Raw genomic sequence first — 21,533 nt, 5'->3', positions numbered from 1 at the left:
GGAAAGAATGATGACTGAATGGACTATTTCTAAAAATGAAGACTTAAAGAAGTGGTCAACAGACTTAAGGGGAATGACAATGGGAAGCAGGTTATGTGGTGTTTTGTACCCCAGGCCTACATACAATTTATGGAATAAAGTTGAATCATGTTCCTGAATCATCTATGTGTGTTAGATAAGGGTGGATAGGTGGAAGGAAAGGGGTACTGTTGGAGAAACTAAAGGAAGACAAGAGAAGGCTAGATATCAGGGGGCCTTCTTTGACAGAGAAATCTTTCTCTTTGTTACCTGTGGATGAGATGGTGATAAAAAGATCCATCCTTCAATAGCAGAGAAAAGCTAGCTGAAGTATAGAGCCTTTCATAAGTGAAACCTTTCTCCCTAGAAGCAACATTTCCTTGAACCCTCAGACATTCCAAGACTGGGGAGAGGTGGGCTGAGACCTGCTCACCTGAGAAACAAGAACTAGACAGAGAAGTTTTTCAAAATGAACAGTGTAGACTTAACAAAAGGGAAAACTTCCTAACCATTAGAACTCTCTCAAAATAGAATGATCTGCCTTCAAAGGTTTGTTGGAATCTTCTCAAACTTGATCTCCCTTATAGACTTACAGTGTGAGTATTTACACCTTGGAAATCAGTGAATATTAGTTATTCTCTTGTTGATCATCTAGACTTCAGAAATTGATGGAGAAAACATTGATAAACTAGTTTAAATGTAAGTATATACCAGGCATACATTTTGGGGGTGGGAGAGGTGGGAGATCTACTTGTTGGACATTTACCAGCATACCCCTGGAGTTTACCTTGTTTGGCAGTGGAAGTTCCCCTCCCCCAAAGATTTTTAAGAAGAGAGTGGATGAGTACTTACTGGGTATGATATTGAGATTTTTTCTTTTTCTTTTTCTGATATGATTTGGACCTGATACCCTCTGAGGTCTCTTCTAAACATAAGATTCTATGAAGTTGCAGAGCTACTCAACACCCATGTCTCTTCAGACTTTCCTCCCAGCATGTGGGGGGGTGGTCATCAGATTCCATTATCCTTTTAGAGATTTTTTTTTAAATCTTTTTAAACCCCTTACCTTCCTTCTTAGAATGAATATGTGTATTGGTTCCAGGGCAGACAAGCAGTAAGGGCTAGGCAATGGAGGTTAAGTGACTTGCCCAGGGTCAAGTGGAAGTGTTTGAAGCCAGATTTGAACCTAGGACTCCTATCACTAGACCTGGTACTCAATCCACTGGGCCACCACAGAGTTTTTTCTTTTAAAAAAGAAAGTCTCTCCATTGATCCAGGTTGATCCCCATTTCCTAGGAAATGGGACTCATTCCACACCCCTAGAAACTCCTTGCCAGACACAGAATCCAGGGACACCAAATAAAAGGGAAAGAGAATGCAGGGAAGACAACTCTCCCTTTAGGCACCTTGCCAGGTTTCTAGTGCAGGGAGCCATGCTCTAAGGCCCGCCTGGCAGGAAGCACCTCCTGCTGCGTTAACAATGCCAGTCTGAGTTCTGAGGCACTAATGGAGGGTACATTAAAAACCAGAATTGTTTCAATACTCCCTGTGGTGTTTTTCCACAGCCAACCACAAGAGTGAGAAGAGGGAGGCTTGAATGAGTTAATACCTTCTCAGGTATTAGGAGAACAGAGATTCTCCTTAGGATCCAGTGAAGCATCCTCCTTCCTTGATCCCTTCCCAGTACTCAGGTTTCTGCCTCCATAGGATTAATGGTGTAGCCTTCTAGTTGCTTATTTACAGGCTTTCTGCTGCTTTGATTCCTGGAGCAGGATGGGCAGCCTATGCTAGTGGCTCCTTTAGGGTCCTGGGAGGAAAAGCTCTGAGACCTCAGAACTCAAGGATGAGAGAGAATCTTCAAGGGTCAGCAGGTCCAGTGTTCTCATTCTCAGCATCCCAGAGTTCAAGGTCAGGCTCACTGCCAGGAAGTACTTTCTGAGGTCTGACCTCAAAACTTCCTGCTGCAGTCAGAGTTCACTTTGCTCTGTCCTCAGTGGGGATGGGTCATCTTGCCAGTTCCTCAAGTCACTGCGGCAGCAGGGAAGCTGAGGGGACCAAATGTATCCCTGGGGTGAAGCTGCCTGGATGTCCCTCTCTACAGCCTCCTACTCCCACAGCACTGGAGTCACACAGTCTTTCTACAAGGCTGATATCCACAAAGAGAGAAGAGAGACCAAAGGAGCATTTAACAGAATGCAGGATCATTCCTCTGAGCAGGCTCTCTGGGATAAGGTTCTTTTTGGCTAATGTGCATCTGAGCTGAAGAGTCAGGACTCTGCAAATAGATCTTAGTGAAAGGTTCTCTGAGGAGGATGCTGACACTTCCCAAAATAGTCACCACATTGGATGGGGTGGAAGCAAGATCAAAATGAGTGAATCTGCAGAATCTGGGGGGAGCCAAGGGCCCAAGAAGGGAGCTGTAGTTCTGAAAACAATCTCAGCATCCTCTGAACTAACTCAGTGCTCTAGGTCAGAGTGAGAGATGGGTTCCCCAAGAGGCTATTGTATGTGGTGGGGCAGGGCAGGGTATAAATATATGGATATGTGTGGGGAAAAAAAGTAGGGGCTTCAGCTCCCAGTACAGTGGAAAGGGCCTTGGCCTTGGAGTTAAGATCCTGCCTCTGTCACATACCTGTGTGACCTTGGATAAGTCACTTAACCTCCTTGTGTCTCAGTTTCCCCATCTGTAAAATGAGGGAGTTGCACTAGATGGCCTGTGAGATCCCTTTAAGTTCAAGGGCTACAGTCCTCTGATCCCCTTGTATTAATTCAAATGGGCCTATCATTTTTTTTACTCTTACTATTCCCTATATCATCCCACATAACAGGAATTGCTGTCATTTTTTTACTTTCTTGCTCAAGCCCCTTCTTGTACCCCCACCCTCCATCACTTATGCTTATGACTTAACTTCCCATTTCATTGAAGTCTTTCATTTCATTGAAGATTGAAGTCATCGCACAGGAGCCTCAGCAACAGCCTTCCTCACCACCTCATGACTCTTTAGTGTCAACACCCACTTTCTTCTCCTCTTCTGTTACAGAAGAACAAATATCCCTATTTATTTAGGATAATCCTGTAGTTCATGTCTTTGATCTTGTATCCTGTGTTCTTCTGGTTCTCCTGGCTCCACCCTATCATACATCTTTTCTCTTTATGTAGCCCTACCTATCCATCTACTATTATGGTCAGGTCTCTACAATCCTGGAAAATTACCCCAAAAGTCCTTCCTTTGACCCTTCTACTCCATCCAACCATGGCTACATCTCTTTCCTTCTCTCCATTTCCCAAGTTCTTTTAAAAAGTTATCTACATTATAAACCACAAGTTCTGCACTACCCACTCTCTTTTCCATCCATGGCAATCTGGCTTCCATCCCCACCACTCTTCTGAAGCTTCTCTATCAGAGGTCTGTAAGTATGTAATTGCCAATAAATAGCCTTTTCCCAGTCCTCATTCTAACCATCTCCCATTTCTGAATACTCTCCTCCCTTAGCTTCCACTTAATTCAATAAAAAGGAGATGTCACTTGAAATTTCAGGTCTGGTCAGGGTGAGATGTCAGCTAAAATCCCACCTTCTATATAGGAAGCCCTTCCCAACCTCTCTTTTCCCCCCCTTTTTTTCTTAAACCCTTAGTCTCTGTCTTACGATCAATACTAAGCATTAGTTCCAAGGCAGAAGATCGTTAAGGGCTAAGCAATTGGGGTTAAGTGACTTGCCCAGGGTCACACAGCTAGGAAGTGTCTGAGATCACATTTGAACTCAGGACTTTCCGTCTCTAGGCCTGGCACTCTAATCATTGAGCTATTTAGCTGTCTTCCTCACCCCCATCAAAGTTCTCTTAATTCTAGTGCCTTCCTTCTTTTAATTATATCCTATTAATCTTGTACATAATGTGTTTGTACAGATATGTTTGTGTGTAGTCTCCTTAATTAGTTTATGAGCTCCTTCAGGACAGGGTCTGCTTTTTATCCCTTTTTGTATCTCTGGTGCTTAGCACAGTGCTTGGCACATTGCAGGCCCGTAATAAATGTTGATTAATTGGTTGAGTTCAACAAATATTTGTTAAGTAACCACTATGTTTGGAGCTCTGTGTAAAATTAGGAAGGAACAGGGGCAACTAGGTGGCTCAGTGAATAGAGTCAGGCCTAGAGACGAAAGGTCCTGGCTCAAATCTGGCCTCAGACATTTCTTAGCTGTGTGACCCTGGGTAAGTCATTAACCCTAGACCAGCGTTCCCAAACTTTTTACACTGGGGGTCAGTTCACTGTCCCTCAGACTGTTGGAGGGCCAGACTATAAAAACCTAATCCTAACTGGGTAGCAGTATACATAGTGCGGATCTCCCAGATCACAACTCACCATGCTGATATCTTCCATTGTGCACCCATATAATCCTTTGCATGGTGCCTCATTGTAAGGCACCACGCAAAGGATTATGTCACTGGAAGTAGTACTGTACATGAGCGATACAGCGCTTTGTGGCACCGCCACATACAGTGCTCCTCTCACTGACCACTAAGGAAAGAGGCGCCCCTTCCAGAAGTGAGGTGGGGGTCAGATACATGGCCTCAGGGGGCCACATGTGGCCTGTGGGCTGTAGTTTGGGAACCCCTGCCCTAGATCTTGCCACTCTCCTGCCTTTGAACTGATAATTTTATTGATTCTAAGACAGAATGTTAGGGTTTCAAAAAAAATTAAAGGAACAAAATTTAGATAAGACACAACTCCTGTCCTCGTGAAATATGCAGTTTAGTAGGAGGATATGGCCACATATAGATTTTAAAAAGAAGTAATGTGTGCCCACCTTTGGTGAACTAATGTAGTCCTTTTAGAGGCAGTATGGTATAATGGATAGAGCTTCTTTCCTGCTTCTTTCACCACCTAACTCCCTTTCAGTCCTTCTAAAGTTGGTGACCCCGAGATTTTACATGTGGACCTCTGCTCTCAATTTTCTCCTTTGACAATTTTATGCACTTCTCAGCTTCAAAAATCATCTCAATGGATATGATGCTCAGAGTTGGAAGTTCTATCCTCTCTTCCAAGTTCATGTATCCAATGGCTTTTAGGATTAGCATAAATTCGAAGATAGAAGAGCAGCAAGGGATAAGCAATTGGGGTTCAGACTTGCCCAGGGTCACACAGCTAGGCAGCATCTGAAGCCATATTTTAATCCAAGTCTAATGATTCCAGGTCTGGTTCTCTATTCACTATGCTACCCAGCTGCCCCTGACTGTGCATTTTCATCAGTTGCTTCTCCATTTCTGGAATTCTCTTTGTCCTCATATGTACCTCCAGGCTTTTCTGACTTTATGTCCCACCTAAAATCCTATCTTCTGCAAGAAGTCCTTCCAAATTCCCCTTAATACTATAACTGATTCATCTCTAACTTATCCTGTCTGTATCTTTTTTGAACATAGATATTTGCACATCTTCTCTCTCACTGCACTGTGAGATCCTTGAGAGCAAGGTCTAAGGTGGTGTCATTTTTTTCTTTTCTTTCTGTTTTCAGTGCTTAGCCCAGTATCTACTATGTAAGTAGGTGCTTAATAAATGTTTAGTGACCTGACTCATTGAAGTGTTTTGCCCTAAACTTTTTACTAGATTCCTTTTGCCTACCAAATAAAGTTAAAACTCCTGAGATTCAAGGTCTTCACAATAGTGTACAACTGACTTTTCATCCTGCTCATATCTTCACTTAAACAAAAACAAATGTCTTGCCATGTCCTACATATGGCTTGTACCTTCTCATCTGTGTGCCTGTCTCAGCTTAGTCTTACCTAAACTTTTTTTTTTTACCTTTTACCTTCTGACTTAGAATCAATATTGTGTGTAGGTTCTCAGGCAGAAGAGCTATAAGGGCTAGACAATGGGGGTTAAGTGATTTGCCTAGTATCACACAGTTAGGAAGTGTCTGAATCCACATTTGAACCCAGAACCTCCCATCTCCAGGTCTGGCTCTTAATCCATTGAGCCCCCTCGCTGCCCCCTACTCTCCTAGAACCCTGCATAGCTCTCCGTATGCAGCAGATATTTATTATTATTAACAATAACCATAATTTGCTGCTGTTTTTGTTTTGTCATGTCTAACTTTTTGTGACTCAACTTGGGTTTTTTTTTGGCAAAGACAATGGAATGCTTTTCCAGTTCCTTCTCCAGCTCATTATTATTATCATCCTCCTTTGAGGAAACTGAGGCAGATAGAGGTTAAATGTCTTGGCCCAGATCACTTCTAGTAAGTGTCTGAGGCAGGATGTGAACTCATATCTTTCTGATTATGTTTTGTTCTCTGTTAGCTACATCTTATTATTGCCTTTGTGTGTGTTACAATGGGGATTCCTTTTGTATATGGCTGGTGAGGTTCCACCCAAATCTTAAATTCTGTAATTCTTTGAAATATTTGTTGAAACAAATTGTTCTTATTGGTTTGAGGGAAGGCATCTCAGGCCTAGGTCTAATATTTCAAGAGCCACTCCAGTGCTCTTACAAAATCTCAACACTTTCTCATTAAATTAGACACACACACCACTTTCTATACACCCCAAATCTCTGAATTATAATAAGATGTATTCACTGGCATGGAAGGAAACATTTAGAAGGACAAGCATTTTTGCTGTATTTTTCACCACCTCGGGAAAGAAAACCTCCAATGGGCCTTTACTGACTGGAATCTTCACTCCAGAAGGGGTGGCTGGAGTTGAAGGGAGGCAGGTATGTAGCCCTCTCCCCCTCAGCTCAGAATCCCGCTCTATAACGAAGCTTTCAAACATCCACAAGAATTATGTCCCCCGCCACTGAATCCTGCCATTCCCCACAGGACTGAGAGGTCACTGGGTCCACTGGCCTGCTTCCAGACAGGACCATACCTGAGATCTGCAAAGAGGCCCAGTCCACACTGCCTTCTACTCCTTTGTTTTCTCATTTCTTCTTCCCTACCCAGCTCTTTTCTCCAGGTGAGACTACTCCCAGGCCAAAGAGGAGGCTTCCATAACCCCTTCCAAATCTCCAGACATACAGCAATTTCCAGACTGATGTGTCAAAGTGATAACCACAGAGATGACCTGACTAATGGGGTGCGGTGGAGGGGCTCTGGTCTACTGCCTCACTCTTCCCTTCATGTCTTCCAATTTCAAAAGGGCTATTGGGGTGAGACATTTGTTCCTTAACTCATGTCCATGCCTTGGCCCCAGGCTGTCCCCCATGCCTGGAATGGACTTCCTCCCCACCTCTGCCTCGCAAAATACAGTATCCTTCAGAACTTTGCTCAAATGCCACCTCTTGGCCTCGAAGCTGTCAATGCTTCTTCACCTCCAAAATTATCTTGCATATATTTATATTTGAACAAATTGTCTCCTCCAAATAGAATGTAAGTTCTCTGAAGGCAGGGACTATTTATTTTTGCTTTTGTATCCCCACTATTCCTAGCATGCTGACTGGCATATAGCAGGCACTTAATGTTTGCTGATTCAGTGATTTAACTCAGAACAGTGAAGAAGATTCTCTCTAACCCAAGGTTCTGGCAGGTGCTTCCCCAGCAGATTTCCCCTCTTTCCTCCCTACTCAGAGGAGTAAGAATGAAACAAACAGATCTTCTAAATAAACCCTTCTCTCCATCATTCCATTCTCCTCTCTTGCCTTTCCTTTCCTCTAAAAGTGAGAATTCCTTCCTCTCCATCTCTCAAATAATAGAGCTTAGGAAGAAGCTTCCTCCTTCCTCTCCATTCCACCTTCCTCTCCTACTCCCAGCTCCAGCTGTGTTATCCCTCCATGCCTCTGCCTCTAATCTAAGCCAGACTCCATTTCAACTGGGGGCAGTGAGACAGATTATTCAGAGATGGGGAGAAGATTTGAGGCAGGACACCTGCATGGAAGACAAACGTTGATCAAGAGAAGGGAATTCATAGTTGATGCATTTCAAATGTCTCCTTGATAAGGAAAGCCTGGGAGGGTAAGAGCAGTGACAGTAGGGAGAGGCAGAGGAAGAAGGAGACACCTTCAACACTCCCAGAAATGTAAGTAACCAGACCCAAATTTCTCTGGTCCTAGATCTCAACAATATTCACAGCACTGGGGGGATGGTGTGAAGGGAAGGGAGACAGTGAGAACGAGGTACAAATGAACTCTAGCCCTTCTGTGACAGCAGACAGCTGAGCTCTATGGGCTATGTCCAAAGAAATGGATGCACACACACACACACACACACACACACACACACACACACACAACTTTTGGGGAAGCATATGGAGCCCTCACAAAGCACCCTCTGGTTTCTTTTCCTTTCTCCCCAGACCTCTTAATCTCCTAATGGGGATTTGGAAGAAAGAATAAAGCCTTGAGAAACCATAGTGAGTATATAAGTGTGTGTGTGTGTGTGTGTGTGTGTGTACGTATGTATGTATATGTGTATAGGAGCATCTCCCATCCTACCTACTTTCTGCAGGTTGCATGCTCCAGGATCTTCTTTCTCATTCTCCTTTGTCCCACTCCAGAGTGCCCTCCATGGAGAAGTAGTGAGGAAGGTGGGGAAAGAAGTGAAAAACTAGGTGTCTCTCAAGACTCCCACCATCCCAGCAAGTAGACAAGCTCAGAACAAACTATTCAGATCTGACACCTCTCCCCTTGAGCTCTGACCACAGAGCAAACACTGCAGCCCTGCCCAGTGAGGAGTCAGAATAATTAAAGATTCCTCCCCACCAGCAGCCAACCTCCTCAGTCCTCACTGGCATAAACAGAGCATTATTATTATCTCGAGCCCACCGCATCCTCTGAGAGTCCAGTGAATGGAGCTCTACACAATACCACTTGTTTATTAATAACCACTCTCCCCCTCCCTTCCTCCTTCTCGGCTCTCCTCCCTCTCTCACTCTGCTCCATCACGCCCTTCCTCACCACTGGGTCCCCCTCATGCATAATGGAGGAGTTGTCTGACCCATGACACAAGCCAGGCTGTGCTTCTCCGGCACCGGAGCAGGGGCCAGGCAGAGAGAGGTACCAGGCTGAGCCAGGCTCCCTGGGTTGGGGGATGAAGACCCCCAGCTCAGGAACCCAAGACATAACCTTTTGTTGTGTGTGAGACGCACAGCAGTGGGTCATGAGAGGTAGGGATTGTAACACTGGGCATGAGTCACCTTCATACACTCAAATTCACTCATTCATTCAACAAATATTTATCAAGTGCTCACCATTTAGTGTAGCAGAGAGCCACTGGCCTTGCAGCCAGGAAGACTTCAAGGCTGGTCTCTGATACATGCTGGCTATGTGATCCTGAGCAAGTGACTCAATTTTTTGCCCTTTAAGCCATAAGTGTCAAACACTTAGATCATAACAGGAAGTAGATTAAAAGGTAATTGGTAAATATTTAACAAAACAAATAAAAATATGATAAAACATAGCATGTCATTTTCTGATCCCAACTGGGATTTTCTTGGTAAGGATACAGGAGCAGTTTGCCATTTTCTTTTCCAGTTCATTTTATAGATGAGGAAAATGAGGCAGAGTTAAGTGACTTGCCCAGGGTCTCATAGCTCGTGCCTGAGGCTGGATTTGAACTCAGGTCTTTCTGACTCTAGGCCCAGTGCTCTTTCCACTGTACTTCTTAGCCCTTTCTATTGGCGTATTGTACCACTGCTAGAATCAACTACTCTCTAAGACTCTAAGTTAAAGAGAAGAGGCCAATCTGAATTGGTAGAGAGAGTTCCCAGTAATGATGATATCATAGGACTGGTTCTCATCCCTATCCCTAGTCCATTTGCAAGGCTCTATAGTCAATATAAAGTTGGCCCAGACATAGTTACCACCTTCAAGGGCCTTCTATTCTAGTAGTATAAGATATGTATACAACTGATTAGGATAAAAGGCAAAATATAATTGTCATAAAAAAAGATACCAACAAGAGGCTGCTGGGTGGCTCAGGGGATAGAGAGCCAGGCCTAGAGATGGGAGGTCCTGGGTTCAAATTTGACCGAAGATAATTTCTAGCTGTGTGGCCATGAGCAAATCATTTAACTACCATTGCCTAGCCCTTCCTGCTCTTCTGCCTTGGAGCCAATGCATAGTATTGATTCTAAGATAGAAGGTAAGAGTAAAAACAAAAAGATACCAACAAAGAGACGAAATGCTGTGGGATCTCTGTACAAGAACACAGTTCTGGCAAGGGACACCACTGATGTCACATCCTACATGAGGTGGGTTTCTATGAGCAGAAATCCAACAACCAATAGAGCTAGACAGGACCTTAGAAATCATATAGTCCAACTTCTTCAGATACTCCGTTAGAAATAATTATTAAGTGTTTACTATGTGCCAGGTACTATACTAAGGACTGGCTACAAAGAACCCAAAATGTGTTCTTTTACAAAAGAAGTTCACGTATTTATAGAAAAAAATAGCATGCAGATAATGATGTAAATACAAGCTATCTATATTGTGAACAGGAGATAATCTGAGGCTAGAGTGGGAGAGAAGAACCAGGAAAGGTCTTCTGCAGAAGTTAGCATTTGATCTGAGTCTTGAAGGAGTCCAGAATGTAGAGGTGAGAAGGGAAAGCATTCCAATGAGCCATACAAATAGAGTTGGAAACTAATGTCTAAAATGATTAAAGTCGAATTTATCCAAGGCCACAAAGCTAGCTAGTGATTGAGCTGAAACTATATCCGAGGCCTCATAATCCAATACTCTCTCCATAACACTGTTCTGGGAGATATTTTAGGTTGGAAGACATAAACAAAGATAAGGAGATGGAAGAGTTCGAGGCATGTTTGGAAAATTACAAGTAATCTAAATTTGGTGGGGATATGGAATATGAATTGGGAGAATATTGTAGAAAGGTAGGTCAATATCAGCAATACAAGGAGACTACATAACTCCAAAAGACTCATTATGAAAAAACATTACCCACCACCACAAAAAGAACTGATGGAGTATAAAAGCAGACTGCAACAAGCCATTATTCACTTCATTTCCTTTGTGAAGTTTTTTTTCTTGTCTAAATGATGCATTTCTTCTTTTACAACATGGCAAACATGGAAATATATATGGCATGATAGCACATGTATAATCTATATCATATTACCTGCCATCTCAAGGAGGGGTGGGGAGAGGGAGGGAGGGAGGGAGAGAACATGGATCACAAAATGTCAGATAAATAAAAATTGTATTAACATGTAAAAATTTTTTAAAGAAAGAAAGAAAAAAAAGAAAGGTAAACTAGGACCAAAAATGGAAAGTCTTGAATATCAAACTGAAAAATATCAACTTTGTGGGGAGCCACTGAATATTCCTGAGCCATGAGTGACACGAGCATGAATCAACTACAGGTAGATTAATGTGGAGGTAGTTTTGAAGACAGATTGGAGGGAGGCCAAGAATGACAGAAACACAAAGATTGGTATACAAATATAAAGGAATATAACAGAGCCATAACGAATGAATGTGAGGAATTCAGAGAAGCAACTGATAAGCTATATGAACTGAGGCAGAGTGAAGGAATTGGAACCAAGGAAAACAATACATTGGCTATAACAATATAAATAGAAAGAATAATAAATCAAGATTGAATGCCTTAGACTTAATAAGGACTAAGACTTTCCTGGGTGAGACTTGAAAAAATGAACTGTTCCCTCCCTTTGTTTACTGAAGAAGTAGAGTTCTCTGATTGTGGGATGTGGCATACATATGGCTAATATGTTGGTTTTTGCTGAAATGCTTTTTTCCATCTTTCCAATTTCATCTTTTTTTTTTATAAGAGTGGCTTGATAGGTGGGAAGCAGGCCATGCTAAGAAATAAATACTATGTAAAAAGTGAATGGCTTCAATAAAAATATAAACCATTTTTTTAATAAGAAAAAGTCTTTTTTTAAAGGACCAATAAGAATTTGCTATGAACATATTGCATATGTTGGGGATTAGGGATGGGGATATAATGTCTCCTACATTCTTCTTTGGAAGTTGTAGATATCTGGTTTGTCTTGTGTGCCCAAATCTTCAGACTAGTCCCAGAGATAGTTTAGCCTTTTCCTCTAAGGCCTTCAGTACTGAGGAAAACCCAAGATCAGGCTAGACTGGGACTTGGTAAAAACAAACTTTTCACCTCATAAGAGATCAACTGATCACCACCACCCCCAACTTACAAGTGGAAATCAAGCTATAGAAAACCAAGGAGAGCCTAGTATCTTAGTTGGTCAAGCAACAACATTAAATGAATACCACAGCACACACTTATATCCTTTTTTTTACATAGCAAAGCATCATATTAGGTGTTAGGAAAAATCCTGAAAAAGAAACAGAAATGATGAGTATGCTTGGGAAGTTTCCAATCTGATGGGAAGGTGGGAAGGGGAAGGAGGGCACACCAGTCCCTGGCCCCTAGAAGCCTCCAGTTTAATAGTAGATATACAGCCCCTGCCCTGCCTATAAAGAGCTTCTCTTCTGAGGGTGAAGAGAGTCTCTGCCCATGGAGTTTCTATTTTGCTTTGACAAGGAAAAACACACACAAATAAAAAATGCTAAAGTAAAAACACTGACCCAAATAGATAAATAAACAATACAAACTGAGTCTAGAGCACCAAAGGATTGCAGAGTGAGGAGTAACCAAGGGAGGGATAGCCTAAGTGAGGTCTGAGAGGATGGGAATATTAGGATTGAGCAGCTGAAAGTCCCACCTCAGTCCCCTCTGCTGTGACCAGAGCTCCTTTCTCTCTTGGAAGGGATTTTCCCTTCTCTTGCCACTTTTCTTTTAAGAAGGGTTTTGATAAACTGAAGGGCATCCACAGGAAAGCAACCAGGATGGTGAAGAGTCTAAAGTTCATGACATATTAGGATCAGTTGATGAAACTGAGGGTGTTTAGCTTGGAGAAGGAAACATATAGGGGTGGATGGGATAGCTAGCTGTCTTTAATTCCTGGAACGAATATCACCTGGAAATGGGATGAGTCTTGTCCTGCTTGGCCTTAGAAGGCAAGGAATAGAGGCTTCAAGTTTCAGATAGGGAGATTTAGCATTGATGTAAGGGAAAAAAAACCTTATGAAATTTCTAACTACCCTGAGGAAGAATGCACATTCTGCAACAGGGAATGGTTGTCCTCTCAATGTTGTTTAGTCATTTCAGTTGTGTCTGACTCCATGGGTCCCCCTGTGGGGTTTTGAGGTTTTGTTGGCAAAGATCCAGAAATGGTTGGTCATTTCCTTCTCTAGCTCATTTTACAAATGAAGGAACAGAGGCAAGCATGGTTAAGTGACTTGTCCAGGGTCATCCAGCTAGTAAGTGTCTGAGGCTATATTTGAACTCAGGAAGAGTAAACGTCTTGACTCCAGGCCCATCACTCTATCCACAGTTTCGTCTAACTGCCCTTTTCCCCCTCAGTGGAGGTCTTCAAGCTTAGGCTGGACGACTACTTGTCAAATATGTTGTTTTGATCTGCAGGTCACTTTTAGGCCAACACTATAATATGCAGCTCATACTCTAGCCATCATCCTCATCTCTGTCTCCCCTTATGCTCCCCCCCCCCCCATCACCATTGCAATGTTGGACTTAGACCCTGAGTTCCCTGGCTTTGAGAGATAAGCTCTCATCTTATCTTACCAAGAACCAAGCCTCCTTTCTGCTTCTCAACTCAGCCACTCTAATGTCAGCCTCCCCATCCCTCTGTTTTTCAGAGTCCCTATATGAATTGCCTTCCTCTGTTAGAATGTAAGCTTCTTGAGGCACAGGCTGTCTTGCTTGCTTGTATTTGTATTCTCTGGGCTTAGAATGTAGTAAGAGCTTAATAATATTGTTTATCTTTCTGCTAAGAATGCTAAGAGAGAGAGACAGACAGACAGACAGACAGACAGAGAGGGAGGGAGGGAGGGAGGGAGGGAGGGGAGGGAATCAAAAGAACAAAGGGCCAGGGGTAGCTAGATGGATCAGTGGATTGAGAGCCAGGCCTGGAGATGGGAAGTCTTGGCTTCAAACGTGGCCTCAGACACTTCCTAGTTGTGTGACCCTGGGTAAATCACAATCCCCATTGCCTAGTCCTTATAGCTCTTCTGCCTTGGAATTAATACACAGTATTGATTCTAAGACAGAGGGTAAGGATTTAAAAAAAAGAAAAAGAAAAATGAGGTGGTTGGTTTAGTTAATATCTAAACTAAGGCTCTTCCAGCCCTAAACTCCATGTTCTCAGAGCTATTTTGAAAGCAGCAATTCCTACACCAACTAGAAAGGCTCTAGAGGTGTCCTCACAAGAAAGTGAACTTGGGAGCAAGGCAGGCCAAAGCAGAGGAAGGGAGAGGGAAAGGCCCACTGAAGGAGGGGGCACAGTGAGAGAGGGAAGGCAGCCAGATGAATGTGGGTCACATTTGCAAAGCCCAAGTGGCTGTCTCCAAAAGGCCGACACACAGCAGCTGCAACAGCTGGCACTCCCTTGAGGAAGATTTCCGTCCAAAACAGAGAAGCCATACCACTCCAGCTAGCCCCCAAATAACCCTGGGTTGTCCCCATTCCAAGCCACTGTCTTTGCCTGAGGCCAACCTGATTTTAAATTCTCCCAAGCAGCCCTCACTCTCTAATTGTAATCCCAGAGTGACATGCTTAATAGATTTGGGGGATAATAAAATAATTTCTAAAGGACTTGGGGCCTCTGATTCCTAAGGTGAAGCAGTTGGATTCAAAGGCTTCTAAAGGTCCCTTTCAGCTCTAAATCTATGGCCCTTCTGACTAGAAAGAGACAAAAGGAAAGCAAATTAATCAGTGAATAAAGGATAAAGGTCCTTGGACAGGGCTGGATCACCACAGTGTGACTTTCCATGGGGATGAGTCAGGAGTGTGTGTTTGGGGGGGTGCAGGGAGGATGTGTGGAATTCTTGAATTGGATCTATCATGTGTCCTATTTGACACATGAAGAAAGTTAAGCCCAGAGAGGGCAGATGGCTTACCTGAGATCCAGTAACAATCTGGATGTGAGGAAAGCTGGGTCAGAATTCACTGATCTTTGGACATAAGGAGCTTAAGGTACAAATACAGAAGTCTGGCTTCTATTCCCTTACATGCTATCTGGTCTAGAAGGAAGCAAGGGTACCCTCTCTGAACTTCCTTTTTTCAATTCCACAAGAAAAATATTCTCTTAACCTCCTTCTTGCCTTTCAGGAATGTTAAGAAAGTAAACAACTCAGGTCAGGCTTATAGGTGTTTGGGGATGGGTTGGGGCAGCTCTGTCATCCTTCCCCTTCTCTTAGAGGAAAATATTGGGTCTGGGAAAAATACAGACATATAAACCAGTTACCACTGGTAAGGGATGCTTCCTGACCTGGTATGAATTCAAAGTAAAAAGGGGACTTTCTTAAAGACTTATTTCCTTCTTGGAAAATCCCTCCTCTTCTGGAAACCTTCAAGGGCAGAGCCAGGAAGGGATTCTCAAAACTCAAAAAGGTATTTCCACGTTAGCCAATGGCTTCTTCTTTTTCTCTAAGAGGTAAACCTCCTGCATGGAGGCTCAGATTTGTACCCTAAGGTTGCAACTTATCCTGTTCATTGCTTCCCTTATTGAGCTGGATGTCTCAGAAACTCAAAATTTTGTTTGGAAGGGTACTCAGAAGACATCTAATCCAATCCATATATCAATAAGATAGTTAATTTCATTTAAATAGTACTAATGGAAGTAGAGGGCAACTAGCCCTCACCAAAGCCCAGGGAGATGGCAAGGTCCTCAAGACAAGGTTGGTATGAATCTTCTGTCCCTAAATAACCCTAAATAAGAAAAGAATTAGTGCTTCTTCGAATATGTATTTATTAAGCACCTACTGTGTGCCAGACACACTTAACAAATATCTCATTTGATCTTCACAACTCTGAAGGTAGATATTATCTCCATTTTTACAATTGAGGAAACTAAGGCAGGCAGCAGGTAAGTAACTTGCCAAGATCACACATCAAGGAAGTATCTTGGGCCAGATTTAAACTCAAGTCTTCCTGACCCCAGTGTTCTATATACTGTGTCAACTGAGTGGTCACTTTCAACCCTATAAAATTTACATGATTCACAGAGTCACTGATGGAGAGGCTGTGTGAAACCCAGGACACTGTTGGTAGAGTTATGAATTATCCCAACTGTTCTGGAAAAAATTTGAAATTATCCAAATAATGACTAAACTGTCGATATCCTTTGATACAGTGATCTTACCACTGGGCTTACATCCCAAGACGGTCAAAGACAGAAAAAAAGATCTGGTGTTTACCAAAATATTAATTGCAGTACTTTTTGTGGGAGCAAAGAAGTGGATAGAAATTGAGTGCCCATTAACTGGGGAATGGCAGAACAATCTCTTGGTCCACCCATGTAATGGAATATTAACTTACAGTAAGAAATTGTCAGAAATTGTCAGAAAATGTCAGAAAAGCATGAAAAGAGTTATATGAATAGATCCTGAACAAAATAAGCATTAACAACAAATATACATGATCACTACATCACTATAAATGAAAAGATCACTAAAAGGAAATCAAACTGAGTAAAATGAAAAAAATAAAGGTTTTTAAAAATAAATAATGAAACATTATTTCATTATAAATGAAACAAACCTCTCTTCAGAGAGATGGAGAAGGGTGGTCTATGAAGGCAGAATGCTGCATACCTTAGTGGATACCATCCCAGGTGTTTTTCGTAATTGCTTTTCTTTGTTACAAGGAAGGGTTCAATTCTATTATGGAAAGAAGTTCTTAATGCCTGGGATCTTTTTTTTCTTTTCTTTTGGACATTTCACATATCTTCCCAAATTTTTTTTCTTTTTTGGGGGGAGGGTTATTTAATTAGTTAATTTAGAATTAGTGCTTTTCCATGGTAACATAATTTATGTTCTTTCCCTCCTCCCTCCTGTAGCCAATGAGCAATTCCACTGGGATTTACGTGTGTCATTGATCAAGACCTATTTCCATATTATTACTATTTGCACTAGGGTGATTGTTTAGAGTCTATATCCCCAATCATATTCCCATTGACCCATGTGACCAAGCAGTTGTTTTTCTTCTGTGTTTCTACTCCCACAGTTTTTTCTCTGGATGTGGATAGTGTTCTTTCTCATAAGTCCCTCAGAATTGTCCTGGATCATTGCATTGCTGCTAGTAGAGAAGTCGATTACATTCGATTGTACCACAGTGTATCCTTCCATCTCTGTACAATGTTGTCCTGGTTCTGCTTCTTTCACTCTGCATCAATTCCTGGAGGTTGTTTCAGTTCACATAGAATTCCTCCAGTTCATTATTTCTTTCAGCACAATAGTATTCCATCACCAACACATACCACAGTTTGTTCAGTCATTCCCCAATTGAAGGGCATCCCCTTGTTTTCCAATTTTTTGCCACCAGAAAGAGTGCGAATGCCTGGGTTCTTAATGAAGAAAAGATTGTGACATAAAGACAAAAGACTATGGTGTAAAGGGTAAAAAATAATATTTTACATTCCAGCTAAATATTCAAACCTCAATCCATGGTACAGTGGAAAGTGCAGTCATTTTGGAAATGGAGTATCTGAGTTCAACTCCTGGTCTGCCACTGGCTAGCTATGTGACCCTTGACTAGTGACAACCTCTTTGGGTCTCAATATTTACATCAATCACTCAGGAAGTATTTACTGAGTGCTCAACATATGCCAATTCTGCTTATATTGGGGATGGAAGTACAAAGAACAAAACAATATCAATGAGTTGTATTCTAATGGAGAAGATATATTATAAAATATATACACTATTTGCATAAAGTTGACAAATACGAATATATTCAAAGCCATCAAACAAAACATTGTTTGAGAGAGTTGGCACTAGCAACTGGGGGAATCAGGAAAAGTTTCATGAAGGGATACTTGAGTTCTTAAAGGAAGAAAGGAATTCTATGAGGCATACTTAATAAATGAATACATTCCAGACATGGAAAGATTGTTGGTATAAAGACAGAGAAGGGCAGGAAATATAACATCATGAGTGAGGAGCAGAGAGGACAAGGTAGCTGAATTGCAGAATGCAGGAAGGGAAATCAGACCCAATGAAACTAGAAAGAGCAATTGGGGCCAAATTGTGTAGGACTTTAAAAGTTAGGCAGGGGTTTACTTTTTATCCTGAGGGCAAAAGGGAACCCCTGGAGTTGATTAGGAAGGTTATTGAGAAATATGGTCTGATTTGTTTTTTTTTTGTTGTTGTTTCCCCCCTTTTTTGTTTAGAATATTTTTCCATGATTCATGATTCGCTTCCCCTGCTCTTTCCTCCCCCTTCCAGAATCACAAGCAATTCCACTGGGTTAGACATGTATTATTGTTCAAAACCTCTTTCTGTGTAATTCATATCTGCAGTAGTGCCATCGTTTAATATCAAAACCCCAGATTGGCTAACATGACAGCAAAGGAAAGTAATGAATGTTGGGAGGGATGTGGCAAAGTTGGGACATTAATGCATTGCTGGTAGAGTTGTGAACTGATCCAACCATTCTGGAGGGCAGTTTGGAATTATGCCCAAAGGGCGCTAAAAGACTGTCTGCCCTTTGATCCAGCCATAGTACTGCTGGGTTTATACACCAAAGAGATTATAAGAAAAAAACATGTACAAAAATATTCATAGCTGTGACCCTTGTGGTGGCAAAAAATTGGAAAATGAGGGGATGCCCATCAATTGGGGAATGGCTGAACAAATTGTGGTATATGTTGGTGATGGAATACTATTGTGCTCAAAGGAATAATAAAGTGGAGGAATTCCATGGGGACTGGAACCACGTCCAGGAACTGATGCAGAGTGAGAGGAGCAGAACCAGGAGAACATTGTACACAGAGAAGGATACATTGTGGCACAATCTAATGTAATGGACTTCTCTAGTAGTAGCAATACAATGATCCAGAACAATTCGGAGGAATTTATGAGAAAAGAACACTATCTACATTCAGAGGAAAAACTGTGGGAACAGAAACACAGAAGAAAAACAACTGCTTGAATACATGGGTCAAAGGGATGTGGTTGGGGATATAGACTCTAAATGAACATCCTAGTGCAAACAACAACATGGAAATAGGTTCTGATCAAGGACACATGTAATACCCAATGAAATTGTGAGTTGGCTGTGAGAAGAGTGGGTGGAGGGAAGGGAGGGAAATAATGTGATTATTGTAAGCAAGGAATAATGTTCTAAATTGACTAAATAAACTTATTCAAATGGGAAAAATAATAATAATATCAAAACCCCAATAATATCCCTATCATATTACATGTACAGGTCTGATCTGCTTTTAAAGAAGATTATCTTGGCAGTAATATGTAACATGGATTGGGATAGGAAGAGACCCGAGGCAGGTAGATCAGTTAGGAGGCTACAGCAATAATCTAGGCAAGAAGGGATGAGGGCCATGCCCAAAGGGCCATAAAACAGTGCATACCCTCTGACCCAGCAATACTACTACTACATCTGTATCCCAAAGATACCAAAGATAGAGGGAAAGGATTTACTGTACAAAAATATTTATAGCAGCTCTTTTGTGGTGGCAATGGCTAAACAAATTGTGCCATAAGGAATTTCAAACAATACAATCAAAAAAATCCTGGAAAGATTTATATGAAGTAATGAAAAGTGAAGTGTGCAGAACCAGGAGAGCATTGTATATGATAATAACAATAATGCCTGATGATCAACTGAGAATGACAACTATTTTCAACAAGGCAAGGACCTGAGACAATTCCAAAGGACCCGTGATATAAAAGGCCATCCACTGCCATAGAAGGAACTTAATGAGCATGAATGCAGATTGAAGCCTAGTATTTTTCACTTTATTTTCTCCATGAATTTTTCTCTAATGTAAGCAATATTTGTGTGTTTACATGATGAACATGGAATTATTTATCATTTAATAACACATGCACAATCTGTATCATAATATCTGCCTTCTTGGGGGAGACAAGGTGGAAAGGGAGGGAGAAAACATCATTTTCAAAGTGTCAGAAAACAATTGTTGAAAATTATATGAAGGGGGGTCAGTGGTTTGAGAGCTAGGCCTAGAGAGGGGAGGTCTTCCTAACTGATGACCCTGGGCAAGTCATTTAACCCCCACTGCCTAGCCTTTATCATTCTTCTGCCTTGGAGCCGATATATAGTATTGCTTCTAAAGCAGAAGGTAAAGGTTTAAAAAAAAAAGAAAGGAAAATTACATAGACATATATAATGGAAAAACATTTAAATGTAAAAAAAATGATAAGGGCCTGAACTAGTAGCTATATATGAATAGAGAGAAAGAGGTTAATGGTGAGAGATATTGTGAAGGCAGAGATGGCAATGCTTGACAACTGATTCATCATGAGGGCTGAGAGAGAGTGAAGAGAACAGAAGAATGCTTAGTTTTGAAACTGGAAGATGAAAAGTATAGTAGTTCCACAGCCAGCAATTAGGAAGTTTGAAAGAGGGAAGATTTTCAGAAGAAAGATATTAAGTTTGGTTTTAGCCAGGATGAGTTTAAGATGTTTCTGGGACATCCAGTTCAAAATTTCCAATAGGCATTTGGGGATAGTAGAGGAAAATACTGGAGGAAAACACTGGGGATGTTGGAGGATAGATAAATAGATAGACAGACAGATAGATAGATAGATAGATAGATAGATAGATAGATAGATAGATAGATAGATAGATAGAAAGATGGATGTATGGATGGATGGATAGATAGATAGATGGCTAGATAGATGGATAGATAGATAGATAGATAGATAGATAGATAGATAGATAGATAGATAGATAGATGGATGGATGGATGTATGGATAGATAGATAGATGGCTAGATAGCTGGATAGATAGATAGATAGATAGATAGATAGATAGATAGATAGATAGATAGACAGACAGATAGATAGCTCTGGAAGTCATGAGAATAAAAACCACTAGATTTGATGAAATTACCATGAGATAAAGGCTTAAGAAGAAAAGAAGACCTTGGACAGAAACTTGAGAAACACCCACAGTAAGTGAAAATAAAATGGAAGACGAGTTATTAAAGGAAACTAAGGAGTGCTCAGACAGGTAGGAGGAGGACCAGAAGAGTCTAGTAGCATGAAAACCTAGAGAAGAGAGAAGTATCAAGTTCAGCAAGTAGTTTGAGAAGGATTAGGACTGAGAAGAGACTATCATATTTGGAAAATAAGAGATCATTGGTAACTTTGGAGAGGGAAATTTTAGTTTGAATGATGAGACTGAAAGTTAGATTACATAAAACTGAGAAATGAATGAGAGAAGTAGAGGCGGGTTGGGGAGCATAAACTATTTTTTTTCAAGAAGTTGGGTTGAAAAAAGGAGGAAAGATAAAAAGATGATAGCTTTGAAAGGCCCAGTGCAGGGTTGTTGCATTTGTTGTTTTCAAAGGATGGAGAGACTTGGACATGTTCAAAGGCAGTTTGGAAGGAACAAGTTGATAGAACATGAAAATCTGAGAAAGGGGAAGGATGATCAAGCTTGTGATTGTCTGGAGAAGATGAGAGTGGATAGTATCCAGATGACCTCTGGAGTCATTACCAACTAATCTATGATTA

At 41.4% G+C, this 21,533-nt stretch overlaps 1 protein-coding gene across 9 annotated transcripts in view; it reads right to left on the bottom strand.

Moving 5' to 3' along the window:
- NFASC (neurofascin) overlaps window positions 1-21,533 on the bottom strand; it is a 258,666-nt gene that overhangs the window by 199,083 nt on the left and 38,050 nt on the right. The window contains exon 1 of one of the 9 annotated variants that reach the window (XM_007481230.3): window positions 8,449-11,032. The exons of 7 other annotated variants lie outside the window; for them this stretch is intronic. In XM_007481230.3, coding sequence (XP_007481292.2) covers window positions 8,449-8,486 — 38 coding nt within the window. In that variant the 5' untranslated portion in view covers window positions 8,487-11,032. Of the gene's footprint in view, window positions 1-8,448; window positions 11,033-21,533 lie in introns of those variants that run through there. One more of the 9 variants, XM_056815789.1, reaches the window with a different exon arrangement.

The sequence above is a fragment of the Monodelphis domestica genome, chromosome 2, assembly GCF_027887165.1.
Source record: "Monodelphis domestica isolate mMonDom1 chromosome 2, mMonDom1.pri, whole genome shotgun sequence".
Taxonomy (NCBI): domain Eukaryota; kingdom Metazoa; phylum Chordata; class Mammalia; order Didelphimorphia; family Didelphidae; genus Monodelphis; species Monodelphis domestica.
Note: the sequence above shows the minus strand (reverse complement) of the source record. Positions and strands in the feature narration are given on the sequence as shown.